The sequence below is a fragment of the Hyla sarda genome, chromosome 1 (genome assembly GCF_029499605.1).
Source record: "Hyla sarda isolate aHylSar1 chromosome 1, aHylSar1.hap1, whole genome shotgun sequence".
In the NCBI taxonomy this organism is placed as follows: Eukaryota; Metazoa; Chordata; class Amphibia; order Anura; family Hylidae; genus Hyla; species Hyla sarda.
This window is the reverse complement of record NC_079189.1, coordinates 606,445,540-606,459,871: the sequence shown is the minus strand read 5'-3', so window position 1 is coordinate 606,459,871 and position 14,332 is coordinate 606,445,540. Positions and strand designations below refer to the sequence as shown.

The following is a 14,332-nucleotide window of genomic DNA, read 5'->3' as shown; positions in this document are numbered from 1 at the left end:
GGGGCTCCGTGCGGAAACGTATGGTACAGTCCAACCTGGCTCCGTTGACCGCGGAAATGTGGAGTGGCTTGACAAGACGGGTCACCGGAATACGGAATTTATTCACAAAGGAGTCCCGAATAAAATTCCCAGAAGCTCCAGAGTCCAGGCAGGCCACGGCTGAGAGGGGAGAGCTGGCTGAAGTGGAAATCCGAACAGGTACCGTGAGACGTGGAGAAGCCGACTTGGCATCAAGAGACGCCACACCCACGAGAGCTGAGTGCGAGCGTGCGTTTCCCAGACGTGGAGGACGGATTGGGCAATCCACCAGAAAATGTTCAGTACTGGCACAGTACAGACAAAGATTCTCTTCCTTACGGCGATTCCTCTCTTCCAGGGTCAGGCGAGACCGATCCACTTGCATGGCCTCCTCGGCGGGAGGCCTAGGCGCAGATTGCAGTGGAGACTGTGGGAGAGGTGGCCAGAGATCTAAGTCTTTTTCCTGGCGGAGCTCTTGATGCCTCTCAGAAAAACGCATGTCAATGCGAGTGGCTAGATGAATGAGTTCATGCAGGCTAGCAGGAGTCTCTCGTGCGGCCAGAACATCTTTAATGTTGCTGGATAGGCCTTTTTTAAAGGTCGCGCAGAGAGCCTCATTATTCCAGGATAGTTCAGAAGCAAGAGTACGGAATTGTATGGCGTACTCGCCAACGGAGGAATTACCCTGGACCAGGTTCAGCAGGGCAGTCTCAGCAGAAGAGGCTCGGGCAGGTTCCTCAAAGACACTTCGAATTTCCGAGAAGAAGGAGTGAACAGAGGCAGTGACGGGGTCATTGCGGTCCCAGAGCGGTGTGGCCCATGACAGGGCTTTTCCAGACAGAAGGCTGACTACGAAAGCCACCTTAGACCTTTCAGTAGGAAACAGGTCCGACATCATCTCCAAGTGCAGAGAACATTGCGAAAGGAAGCCACGGCAAAACTTAGAGTCCCCATTAAATTTGTCCGGCAAAGACAGGCGGAGGCTAGGAGTGGCCACTCGCTGCGGAAGGGGTGCAGGAGCTGGCGGAGGAGATGATTGCTGATGAAGTTGCGACTGAAGTTGGTGCACAATGGTGGACATTTCTGACATCTGGTGGGTTAGATGGGCGATCTGTCGGGCTTGCTGGGCGACCACCGTGGTGATATCAGAGGCAACTGGCAGGGGAACCTCAGCGGGATCCATGGCCGGATCTACTGTCACGATGCCGGCTGGCAGGTAGTGGATCCTCTGTGCCAGAGAGGGATGGCGAGGACCGCGCTAGTGGACCGGTTCTAAGCCACTACAGGTTTTCACCAGAGCCCGCCGCAAAGCGGGATGGTCTTGCTGCGGCGGTAGTGACCAGGTCGTATCCACTAGCAACGGCTCACCTCTCTGGCTGCTGAAGATACTGAAGAAAGGCGAGGTACAAGGGAGTAGGCAGTAGCAAGGTCGGACGTAGCAGAAGGTCGGGGGCAGGCGGCAAGGTTCGTAGTCAGGGGAGATAGCAAAGGTACTGGTACACAGGCTATAAAACACACAATACGCTTTCACAAGGCACAAGGGCAACAAGATCCGGCAAGGGAGTGCAAGGGAGGAGACTAGATATAGCCAGGGAACAGGTGGGAACCAATTAAGCTAATTGAGCCAGGCACCAATCATTGGTGCACTGGCCCTTTAAGTCTCAGGGAGCTGGCGCGCGCGCGCCCTAGAGAGCGGAGCCGCGCGCGCCAGCACATGACAGCAGGGGACGGGAACGGGTAAGTGACCTGGGATGCGATTCGCGAGCGGGCGCGTCCCGCTGTGCGAATCGCATCCCCAACGGCCATGACAGAGCAGCGCTCCCGGTCAGCGGGACTGACCGGGGAGCTGCAGGGAAAGAGACGCCGTGAGCGCTCCGGGGAGGAGCGGGGACCCGGAGCGCTAGGCGTAACAGCAATACACAAAAGGACACACCGTCTGAATGACCTCTCACCCATGTCCTGGACAATCCGTCACACACAGTTATAATTATAATACACATATAGGATTTTAATAATCAGGCCTTGGGCCTGACAACTCCGATCAGAGAAAAGTCACTTCATGTAGCTGTAATCACTTATTCCGTCTGCAGAGCCCTTGCTGGTATCTACTGCTATATGGTCAGTATGTGGGAATATCGGCAAAAATGTAGGCCGATTTTTATAGGGCGGTTTCACAGTATTTAGAATAGGGTACATAAGGTTATAGCAAAGTGCAGTAAAATACTTTGCAGCGTGTTTTTTTTTTTTTTACTGCACTGCACTCTGCTACAGTGTAATTAGAAGTATATATTTAGAAAATAAAATCAAATTGGGGTGGGCTCTGGGGACGGACAACTTTCTGGAACTAGTTGATTTGAAAACATTTTTTTTCCCCCTCCGGGATCGCACGATCTGCAGACACTTACACATCACACTTGTATCAGGGCAGTAAGAGGGTCAGGGAAGGCACAGGAACAGGGGAGGCACAGGAGGAGGGGAGGCACAGGATAAGGGGTGTTGCAGGAACAGGAGTGTCACAGAATCAGGGGTGTCACACGAGTAGGGGTTTCACAGGAGCAGGGGAGGCACAGGAGGAGCAGGGAAGGCACAGAAACGGGAAGCACAGGAGCAGAGGAGACACAAGATTAGAGGAGGCACAGGATTAGGGGTATCAGGAGCAGGGAAGACACCGGATAAGGGGAGGAGCAGGGGAGGCACAGGATTAGGGGAGGGTCAGGGAATCACAGGAGGAGGGAAGAACAGGAGCAGGGGAAGGACAGGTTCAGGGGAGGCACAAGATCAGGGCACTGTAAGAATTTTTGTTCTTTTGTGTAAAAGTTTAAATCATCCCCTTTTCCATAAAAAAATATGTAAACATAATAAAAGTAAACATATGTGGTGTCACCGCATGCATAACTGTCCGAACTATTAACCCTTTAAGGACGCAGTCTGTTTTTACCTTAATGACCAAGCCCAAAATATGTCCTGGGTCTGTTGAAGTAGTAATACTTCTGACGTGCTTTTACTTAGTGAGATTGTTTTTCATGACATATTGTACTTTATATAAGTGGTAAATCTTTGTTGATTCATGCAGCATTATATATGATTCATGCAGCTGTATACGAAAAAATTAAAAAAAGTTTTAGATTTTTTAAAAGTTAGAATTTTTTAAAAGTAGTAAAACGTGACGGAATGTATACAAATTGGGGATTGTTGTCATCGTGCCAGCCTAAAGCATCAAGAAAACGTGTCAGTTTGACCGCACGTCCAACATAAACATCATGCCTACCAAAAATGGTAGAAAAAAATGAATCTCAAAACAGACTAGATCAGTGCAGATGTGGGCTCTGTAAAGTGGAGGCAGACCCACTCCCCCCTTTCCCCCCCCCCCCTCCAGGCTTGAGGCAGCCCCTTTGGTGTGCGGCCCCGAATACTGCTGCCTGGGAGAAGATCAAGATGTCCCCCCAAGGCGCCCACCCCCCAGAATATAACACCACCTCCCCCTGCACCCCTGGCGGTGCTATGGCACAGGCCGCCTTGCTGGGAGCAGACGTGAACTGCACAGGCATGCACGTCTGCTCCTATCCCCTGAGGTGCTGGTCGGCGGGCCTTCGTGTGGCCTAGCTGTCAGCGGCTGAGAGCCACCACATTAAATGCTGTTTCATTGGGACCACAGTGCAGATCAGACAGGCCATCGCCGGTGAGGAGGCACAGAATGAGTGCAGGCGGGGTGGCGGGGTTTTGGGAGGGGGAGGGTTTAGGGGGGCTGGGAATTAAATGGGGTTGTATATTTGTGTGTGTATGTATGTGTGTGTGTATGTGTGATGTGTATGTATGTATGATGTGTGTGTGTTTATGTATGTGTGTATGTATGTGTGATGTGTGTGTTTATGTATGTGTGTATGTATGTGTAATGTGCGTATGAAAGTGTGATGTGTATGTATGTGTGATGTGTTTGTATGTATGTGTGATGTGTGTGTATGTGTGATGTGTGTATATGTATGTGTGTGTTTGTATGTAATGTATGATGTGGGGGGCATGACGTGTGTGTGTATGTATGATAGATGTGTGTATGTATGTTATGTATGTATGATAGATGTGTATATATATATGATATATATATATGTGGAGGCTAGAAATATGTATGATTGTGATAGATGTGTGCAAGCTAGACCAATGTATGTATGATGTGTGTGTATGTATGATGTTTCTATGTATGTGTGATGTTTGTATGTGTGTGTGTGTATGATAGATGCCTGTACCTAAAATGCGCTGCTGCTACTACTACTACCTACCTAAAGTGGGCTGCTACTACCTAAAGAGAGTTGCTGCTGCTACTACTACCTAGGGGGGCTGCTACTACTACTACTAACTAAATAAGGGCAACTAATATTTTATGTGGGAGGCCTGCTGCTACTATATTGGGGGCTGCAACTATGTACTGGGGACTTTAACTTAATAAAGGGGGAGGGTACCATCTACAATGGGACCTACCTACAGGAGGCTACTTATAGGAGGCTGCTACTGCCTACGGGGAGTAAATACCAACAGGGTATCTACTTGTGGACCTACCTACAGAGACGAATTGAGGATAAAAGAATTGACATGACGGTCTGGGACGGATGGAGAAGAAAAAGAAAAGTGATAGACTCCAATTAGAGATGTCACCTGATGTAACTGTATGTAATCACTTATATGGTCTGTAGAGCCGGGGTCACTACTATATGGTCACTGTATGGGGATATAGGTCTGTGTACAGTGGTTTTATCCAGTATCAGTATGGTAATATTATCTTGCAACTATATGGTGGTAATGATAGTGGTCATGGTGTGGTGGTATTATTTGCCCCTTATATGGTGGTGTTATTGGTTTCTTTATAGTGTTTTTTTATTTAATAACAGTATGATGGTATTAGTCACTGCAGTAGAAATATGTTGTCCTGGTGTGGACTTATTTTATATGAAAATCCTGCATATTCCCTTGCAGAGCAGCAATGCATACACTATATGATCTGGAGGGTGGGGCGCAATTTTCTGGGCTTGCCTCGGGAGCAAAAGGAGCTAGCTACAGCTCTGTGAGTGGTCTCAAACTATGGCCTTCCAGATGTTGCAAAACTTCAACTCCTAGCATGACTCTCTGATAGTCACCTGAGGAGCTGGTTATTTACTGTGAGACCTGTGAATTTGTGATATAGTCACCACAGATGCTGGTTCTTTACGGTAAAAGCTGTGAATCTGTGATATAGTCACCTGAGCTGGTTCATTACTGTAAGAGCTGTGAATCTGTGATGCAGTCACCTGAGGAACTGGTTATTTACTGTATGAGCTGTGAATCTGTGTTATAGTCACCTGAGAAGCTGGTTATTTACTGTAAGAGCTGTGAATCTGTGATATAGTCACCTCAGGTGCTGGTTCTTTACTGTAAGAGCTGTGAATCAGTGATGTAGTCACCTCTGGTGCTGGTTCTTTACAGTAAGAGCTGTGAATCTGTGATATAGTCACCTCTGGTGCTGGTTCTTTACGGTAAGAGCTGTGAATCTGTGATATAGTCACCTCAGGTGCTGGTTCTTTACTATAAGAGCTGTGAATCTGTGATACAATAAAGAACCAGCACAGGTGACTATATCACAGATTCACAGCTCTTATAGTAAAGAACCAGCACCTGAGGTGACTATATCACAGATTCACAGCTCTTACAGTAAAGAACCAGCACCTGAGGTGACTATATCACAGATTCACAGCTCTTACAGTAAATAACCAGCACAGGTGACTATAAGAGCTGTGAATCTGTGATATAGTCACCTGAGGTGCTGGTTCTTTACTATAAGAGCTGTGAATCTGTGATATAGTCACCTGTGCTGGTTCTTTACTGTAAGAGCTGTGAATCTGTGATATAGTCACCTCAGGTGCTGCTTCTTTACTATAAGAGCTGTGAATCTGTGATATAGTCACCTGTGCTGGTTCTTTACTGTAAGAGCTGTGAATCTGTGATATAGTTACCTGTGCTGGTTCTTTACTGAGCTGTGTGTCTGTAGAATAGACACCAGTTGTCATGGTTCTATACTGCAAGACAGTGGTCTCAAACTGTGGCCCTCCAGATGTTGAAAATCTTCAACTCCAAGTATGCCGGGACAGCCGTTGGCATGCTGGGAGTTAAAGTTTTACAACATCTGGAGGGTCAAAGTTTGAGACCACTGGTCTAGATATTGTTTAATAGGAAGTACCTCCCCCTACAATCGCTTAGGATGATGTAAACGAAACCACAGTCCTCAAGGTCATATGATAAAGGATCCTAATTGATATGAAGGTGTTTAATATGGGAGTTTTTATTAAAACAAATAATGTTACAGGTCGTATAAGTAATTTTTATAAGTAATAGCAATTTATATGACAGACATACAGTAAAAAAAACAGATGCTATAAAGGAAATCAAATAAAACACTGCTAAAAATGTATCCCCTATTAGTTAAAAAAAAAAAATGAAATAATCGTGAATACTGCAGTAAACAATGGGGTTGAATGTCAGAAGAATTCCCCAGTGATTGTCAAGCACAGATCTAATTTGAATGTTCTGCAGAATTAAGTTAAAGGAGTACTCCGCTTCTAGACATCTTTTAAACAAACTCTCTTTTAAACAAACACCGGGTTCTTGCTGCAGTGATCGTTACGTCACGGCCACGCCCCCTTGTGACATCACACCACGCCCCCTCACTTAATATCTATGGGAGGGGGCATTTGACAGGTATGTACCCTGCCCTAGACATAAATGGAGGGGGCGTGATGTGACATCATGAGAAGCGTGGCCGTGACGTTACGACCATTGCCACAGGAACCCGGCGGGTGCTGCGGTAGATCCCAGCAGTGGGACCCCCGCAATCAGACATCTTATATCCTATCCTTAGAATAGGGGATAATATGTCTAGCAGCAGAGTACCCCTTTAAGGCAGATTCCAGGAGGGCACAATATGGGGGCTTCTTTATATCTAAACTATAGACTCAACACTCCAACCTTCAATGGTTTATCAGAACCCGAGTTATAGCATCATAACCCTAATGAACTGTGGGAGGTCCTGGAGCTGTAAATCCTTTCATTTCCCATATTCCTAACAAGAACCTGTTTTTTCTTCTTATAAATTCTGTGAGTTTGAAAGATTTCATTTCCTTGTAATTTCCCTAAATGTATTTTCCCACAATCTCAATATCGAAATCTCTCTCCTCACAGGAGCGTCTCTCCTGTGTGAATTAGCTCATGCTTAACAAGGTTGGATTTCTGTGCAAAACATTTACCACATTCGGAGCATGAATATGGCTTCTCACCTGTGTGAATTCTCTCATGTATAACCAAACATGATTTAAGTGTAAAACATTTCCCACATTCTGAACAGGAATATGGCTTCTCTCCTGTGTGAATTCTCTCATGTACAACCAGATCTACTTTACATTTAAAACATTTCCCACATTCTGAGCATGAAAATGGCTTCTCTCCTGTGTGAATTTTCTCATGTATAATCAGACTTGCTTTACTTCTAAAACATTTCCCACATTCTGAACAAGAATATGGCGTCTCTCCTGTGTGAATTCTCTCATGTATAACCAGACTTGCTTTACTTTTAAAACATTTCCCACATTCTGAACAAGAATATGGCTTCTCACCTGTGTGAATTCTCTCATGTATAACCAGATCTGATTTACTTATAAAACATTTACCACATTCTGAACACGAATATGGCTTCTCTCCTGTGTGAATTCTCTCATGTATAACCAGATCTGATTTCCTTTTAAAACATTTCCTGCATTCTGAACATGAATATGGCTTCTCTCCTGTGTGAATTCTCTCATGTATAACCAGATATGATTTTCTTATAAAACATTTCCCACATTCTGAACATGAATATGGCTTCTCTCCTGTGTGAATTCTTTCATGTATAACCAGATGTGATTTACTTATAAAACATTTCCCACATTCTGAGCATGAATATGGCTTCTCTCCTGTGTGAATTTTCTCATGGTAAGCCAGATGTGATTTACTTATAAAACTTTTACCACATACTGAACACGAATATGGCTTCTCTCCTGTGTGAATTCTCTCATGTGAAACCAGACTTTCTTTACTTGTAAAACATTTCCCACATTCTGAGCATGAATATGGCTTCTCTCCTGTGTGAATTTTCTCATGGTAAACCAGATGTGATTTACTTATAAAACATTTACCACATTCTGAACATGAATATGGCTTCTCTCCTGTGTGAATTCTCTCATGTGAAACCAGACGTGATTTATGTGTAAAACATTTCCCACATTTTGAACATGAATAAGGCTTCTCTCCTTTGTGAATTCTCTCATGTGAAACCAGACATTCTTTACTTGTAAAACATTTCCCACATTCAGAACACGAATATGGCTTCTCTCCTGTGTGAATTCTCTCATGTATAACCAGATCTGATTTACTTGTAAAACGTTTCCCACATTCTGAACATGAATTTAGCTTCTCTTTTGTGTGAATTTTCTGATGCTTAATAAGTTTTGATTTCTGTATAAAACATGTCCCACATTCTGTACATGAATACTTTCTTTCTCTGTGACGTCTCTCATGTCTAAGGAGGTGTGATTTATAAGAAAAGCATTTCCTACATTCTGAACATGAAAAAGGCTTTTTTCCTGTGTGACTTTCATCATGCATAACAAGATTTGATTTCTGTCTAAAACATTTCCAACATTCTGAACATGAATATAGCTTCTCTCCTGTGTCACTTCTCTCATGTAGAACAATACTTGATTTTTCAACACATTTCCCACATTCTGAACATGAATATGTCTTCTCCACTGTGTGACTTCTGTGTGTACAAAGATGAGAGCTTCTTGTAAACTGTTTTCCACATTCATCACATTGAAACCTTTTCTCCCCTTTCTGATCTGTCCTTGAGGTAACAACCTGTGATTGGTTGGGAGGAGGTCCCTTATGATCAGGGGGATTGTATGATGGATGGACATTAGTGGTGAGGGGGTCTTCTCCTGAGGAGCGCTCCATCATATCTTCAGCTTCTACTTTATAATTCAGCGATAACATGAAGTTTCCCTCAGAATTCTTGTTGGGATTTTCTGTTTGGGTTAAAAATATAAAAAAATTGATTTTGTAAAAAAAATTCCAATTGACAAAGTAACAAGAATGATAACATTTCTCTGTCTGTGGAAATACACATGTAGCTTTTCATTAAGTTCTAAGTTTAACATGCAGACTCGTATGAAGGGAGACAAGTCGTTACGTCCGTTAAGTCCTAATGCATTAAAGGGGTATTCTGGCTTTATACATCTTATCCAGGGGGATAAGATGTATGATCGAAGGGGTCCCGCCACTGGGACCCCCGCGATCTCGGTGCAGCCCCTGGCTTTCTGCGCCGGGCGCTACCTCCGGGACGTAACGGTCAAGCCCCCTTGTGACGTGATGCCGCTCCCCCTAGTGATATGAATGGAGGGGGCTGTCACGTATCGGAGGTAGCGCCCGGCACAGAATGCCGCTGGCTGCACAGAGATCGCGGTGGTCCCAGCAGCGGGACCCATTGATCACGTTGATGTCTGCCATTAACCCCTCAGATGCCGTGATCAATACAGATCATGCATCTGCAGCAGTGCGGCTATTGAAATGGCTGATCTGATCACCTGCCGCATGGCCGCGGGGATCAGATCAGCTAAGATGGCGGCTGAAGGTCCCTTCACCTGGTATGTTTATATTTATAATATTATATTTTACTGCCAATTATATCTGATATACCTTCCTGTCCTGTGCAGTATTGGCATTTGCCAGCATCTAATATGGCCCAATGACGCTGTGCGCTTGTGTGCGCATGTGCCGGGTCTGTGCTTTCAGGAGCTGACCCCTCACCTCTCGCATGGCGGCTGACTGTGGGTGATAATGGGCAATTTCCAGCGGCCAGACTAGCGGCGGCATGGCACTACAAGTGCCATGTAATTATGGCGCCATCATGTTTGGTAAGGGATTGGCCAGTTATTCATTGGTTTTCATGTAAATACCCCCACACTTCCCCCCACCTCACTACTCCTAGAGGAAGCACCTCAGGATCGGTGGCGGCGACAGGAGCAGCAGGATCGGTCCCTACGGCAGGGTACAACGACGGCAGGATACAGCAGGAGGTGTGGTCTGTTCCCCTCCTACTGTTGCTTAACAACAACCCGCAGCAAGCAAAGCCAAAGGGCATGTTGGGAGTAGTCGTTTTGCAACAGCTGGCGTTTGGTAGTCTGTGCATGCTGGGGGTTGTAGTTTTTCAACAGCTGGAGGTACATTTTTTCTATGAAAAAGTGTGCATTCACTGTTGCATAACTACAACTCCCAGCATGCACAGACTACCAAAGGGCATGATGGGAGTTGTAGCAGTGTGCCTCCAGCTGTTGCAAAACTACAACTCCCAGCATGCCCTTTGGTAGTCTGTGCATGCTGGGAGTTGTAGTTATGCAACAGTGAATGCCCACTTTTTCATAGAAAAAATGTACCTCCAGCTGTTGAAAAACTAAAACCCCCAGCATGCTCTTCGGCTGTCAATGCAGGCTGATTTTTGAAGTTTTGCAACAGTTGGAGACACATTGGTTGTGTAACAGAGTTTGTTACCTAACTCAGTGTTTCGCAACCAATGTGCCTCCAGCTGTTGCAAAAATACAACTCCCAGCATGCACTGAGAGAATGTACATGCTGGGAGTTGTAGTTTTGCAACAGCTGGAGGCACACTGATTGGAAAATACTGAGTTAGGTAACTGAAGATTTTCCAACCAGTGTGCCTCCAGCTGTTGCAAAAGTACAACTCCCAGAATGCACGGTCTGTCAGTACATGCTGGGAGTTGTAGTTTTGCAACAGCTGGAGGTTTTCCCCCCCCCATGGGAATGTACAGGGTACATTCACATGGGTGGGTTTACAGCAAGTTTTCTGCTGCAAGTTTGAGATGCAGCAAATTTTCCGCCACAGCTCAAACACACTGTAAACGCGTCCGTGTGAATGTACCCTAAAAACACTACACTACACCACACCACACCTACACAAAATAAAAAGTAAAACACTACATATACAAAAAACTCTTGTACGGCACTGTTTCCAAAACAGAGCCTCCAGCTGTTGAAAAACAACAACTCCCAGTATTGCCAGACAGCCACTGATTGTCCAGGCATGCTGGGAGTTTTGCAACAGCTGGAGACACCCTGTTTGGGAAACACTGCCGTGGGGTATTTTTGTGGCGGATTCAAATCCCCAATCTAGGCCTCAAATGCGCATGGCGCTATATTCTGCATCCATATTATAGTCACAGGATTGGCTGAATGGAGGAATATACAGTATAAAGGACTGACAGAACAAAGAGCTTAAGAAATTTCATACACAATTATTACAGTCGGTGACTGAATAGAATCTGTGACTCTTCTCTGGATTTAGTGGTGACTACTCACCTGGGCAGTTACCTGTAGGAATGTCCTCCTTATACTGCTCATCATTGCTCACATCTGCCTCTTTTTCTTCTTTTACTATTATGCCTGTAGCATTAATATAGATCAGATCTTTTCTTGTAGGAATGTCCTCCTTATACTGCTCATCACTGCTCACATCTGTCTCTTCTTCTTCCTTTATGCCTGTAGTATTAATATAGATCAGATCTCTCCCTGTAGGAAAGTCCTTCTTATACTGGTCATCACCACTCACATCTGTCTCTTCTTCTTCCTTCATGTCTGTAGCATTAATATAGATTAAATCTTTCCCTGTAGGAATGTCCTCCTTATACTGCTCATCACCGCTCCCATCGGCCTCTTCTTTTTCGTCTTTCTTTATGTCTGTAGGATTAATATTGATCAGATCTTTCCCTGTAGGAATGTTCTCATTATACTGCTTATCACTGCTCACATGTGTCTCTTCTCTTTCCTTTATGTCTATAGCATTAATATAGTTAATATCTTTCCCTGTAGGAATGTCCTCCTTATACTGCTCATCACCGCTCACATCTGTCTCTGGAGCATTAATATTGTTCATATCTTCTCCCTGATTCATAAGCTGCAAAAGAAATATTGTAGGTCATCAGACAGTAGGAGAAGTCATGTGGAATGTTATATATATGAGCAGAAAAGATAATTAATTATCATGAGGATCAAGGTGAAGAAGAGTAGTTACCATGTTTCCCCGAAAATAAGACATAGCCATAAAATAAGCCACACCAGCAGTTCTATCTATTCACTTAATATAAGCCATACCCCAAAAATAAGCCATGGTGGTAGGCGTGGCTTATTAAAGCTAATGAAGATGGGCAGCCCTTCTTGACATGTACTGTACTGTAGAGATGTCCTTACAGCAGCGCCGTGTCCAGTGTCCCAGCTGATCCCGGGACGGAAGCCGACATACGGGGCAGCGTGTCCCAGCTGATCAGAGGGATGTGACTTCTGTGCAGCGGCAGCATGTCTCAGGACGGCAGCTGATATGCAGGGCGTCATGCATGCATAAGACGTCCCCTGAAAATAAGCCATGGTGAGTCTTTTTGAAGAAAAAGAAATATAAGACAGTGTCTTATATTCGGGGAAACACGGTAACTGAGCCCCATTGAGGCAATTTTCCCAGCATGTTTATGTCTGTAATACATAGAGCGTAGGGGGAGACTGCGGAATATGGCAATTTTGAGGTCTCAAAAAGGGGTGAAGTGATAGTAGGGAGATCAGTTAGGGAATGCTATAGGGGCCAGAAGGAGGAGGACAGAGGGGTCTGGGGGGGGGGGGTACTAAGGGATCCTGAGGAAGAGGACAGAGAGGTCTGGTGGGGGCTGAGGAGTGTGCAGGAGCAGGACAGAAGGGTATAGGGGGGACTTAGGAATCTTGAGGAGGAAGACAGAGGATTCGGAGGGACTTTGGTATCTTGAGGAGGACGACAGAGGCTTTGGGGGGGGGGGGTTAGGGGTCTGGAGGAGGATCAAAGAATCTGGGTGAGCTTAGAGATCTTGAGAAGGAAGAGTCTGGGAAGACTAAGGGATTTTGAAGAGGAGAACAGAGGGGTCTAGTGGGGAATTAGGGATCTGGGGGAATTTAGGGGTTTAGATGGACAGAGGGGTTGGGGGGGGGCAGAAAAGTCTGGAGAAGGACTGGGGGGGATGTGCGCACTTTCCCCTTCCTTGGCAATTGGTAAATGTAATTCTTATAGTCAAAATAATTCCCCACGACATGCTACACCGCATGCAGTCACACCTGTTAAAAAGTAGAATCCCACCTCTATAAAGACCTATTAGGCTGCATTCACACCTAGATTGTTGAATACGGGGGCCCAGATAGTGACTCCGATCAGCTCATTTTTGCCCCGTGTCCGGTTTTGTGAACGGACTTAAAATCATTGTATCAAAACCTGTCCAGATGAGAAGTTGCCCATAGCAACCAATCAGATCGCTTCTTTCATATTGGAAAAAGCCTCTGAAAAATGAAAGTAGCGATCTGATTGGTTGCTTCAGGCAACTCAGCAACGTTTCCTTTGGACGGGTTTTGATAAATCTCCTCCTATAAGCTTATAGAGGGAAAACGATCAAACGTAGAACAGTTATACAATGGGCCTCATTTACTAAGAGTGTCGGGTTTTTACTACTAGTGGGAAAAGTTGTTTCAGACTTGCAGGATTTCTCTCTATTTACTATTGGGAAAAGTCGGGAACATTTTCTGACCAAGTAGATATTTCCAGCCATTTACGCTCAGGATTTTCTGTGAATTCAATAGTAAATCGGTCGCGTTGTGAAACCACGCCCCTTTTTGGGCCAGTCACGCCCCTTTGCAACAGACCATGCCCCCTTTTCGGCTTTCCACAGTGCAATGACGGGTTTGTTGAATTTTTCAGGCGCACACTGTCGCAAATTGGCGCAGACTGGCGCAGACATGTCTCAGACACTCTGCGCCGAAATAACCAGACAAAAACCGGTCGGTTTCAGCTGAATAAATGAGGCCCATCATCTGAACCTCCAGAATAAACCCTGATAAAACAAGATGCTGAAACTACTGACATTCACATATATATATATATAGCTACATACCTCCTTCCTCAGAGCTGTACAGGAAGTGTACTAACAGGACCTGCGATGATGTCACAGTCAGGTGATCAGTCACATGGAGGAGGAGGAGTCACATGATCAGGGGCTGCTGCTCTCGCCTCATCTGCTCAGTGTAGAGATAAATGATGTCAGAGGACGGTGACTGTAGGTGTCTATGTGGATAAGAAGATGTATGGACACCGACAATAACAGGACAAAATACACTAAATGTCTGTATTATAGTGTATACATGTATTATAGTGTTATAGCATATACATGTATTATAGTGTTATAGT

General features: G+C 45.1%; 2 protein-coding genes across 2 annotated transcripts in view; both read right to left on the bottom strand.

Moving 5' to 3' along the window:
• Positions 1-14,332, bottom strand: part of LOC130296610 (zinc finger protein 345-like) — a 632,251-nt gene that overhangs the window by 528,549 nt on the left and 89,370 nt on the right. The window contains exon 2 of the mRNA XM_056548337.1: positions 14,040-14,160. The gene's annotated coding sequence lies outside the window, so the exon portion shown is untranslated. The remainder of the gene's footprint in view (positions 1-14,039; positions 14,161-14,332) is intronic.
• The window catches only part of LOC130298097 (zinc finger protein 850-like), a 190,945-nt gene continuing 182,456 nt past the window's right edge, over positions 5,844-14,332 (bottom strand). Inside the window, exons 8-10 of the mRNA XM_056551025.1 lie at positions 12,235-12,511; positions 11,443-12,037; positions 5,844-9,095 (exon numbers count right to left, since the gene is read on the bottom strand). Of these exons, the coding sequence (XP_056407000.1) occupies positions 7,213-9,095; positions 11,443-12,037; positions 12,235-12,511 (2,755 nt within the window). The 3' untranslated portion in view covers positions 5,844-7,212. The remainder of the gene's footprint in view (positions 9,096-11,442; positions 12,038-12,234; positions 12,512-14,332) is intronic.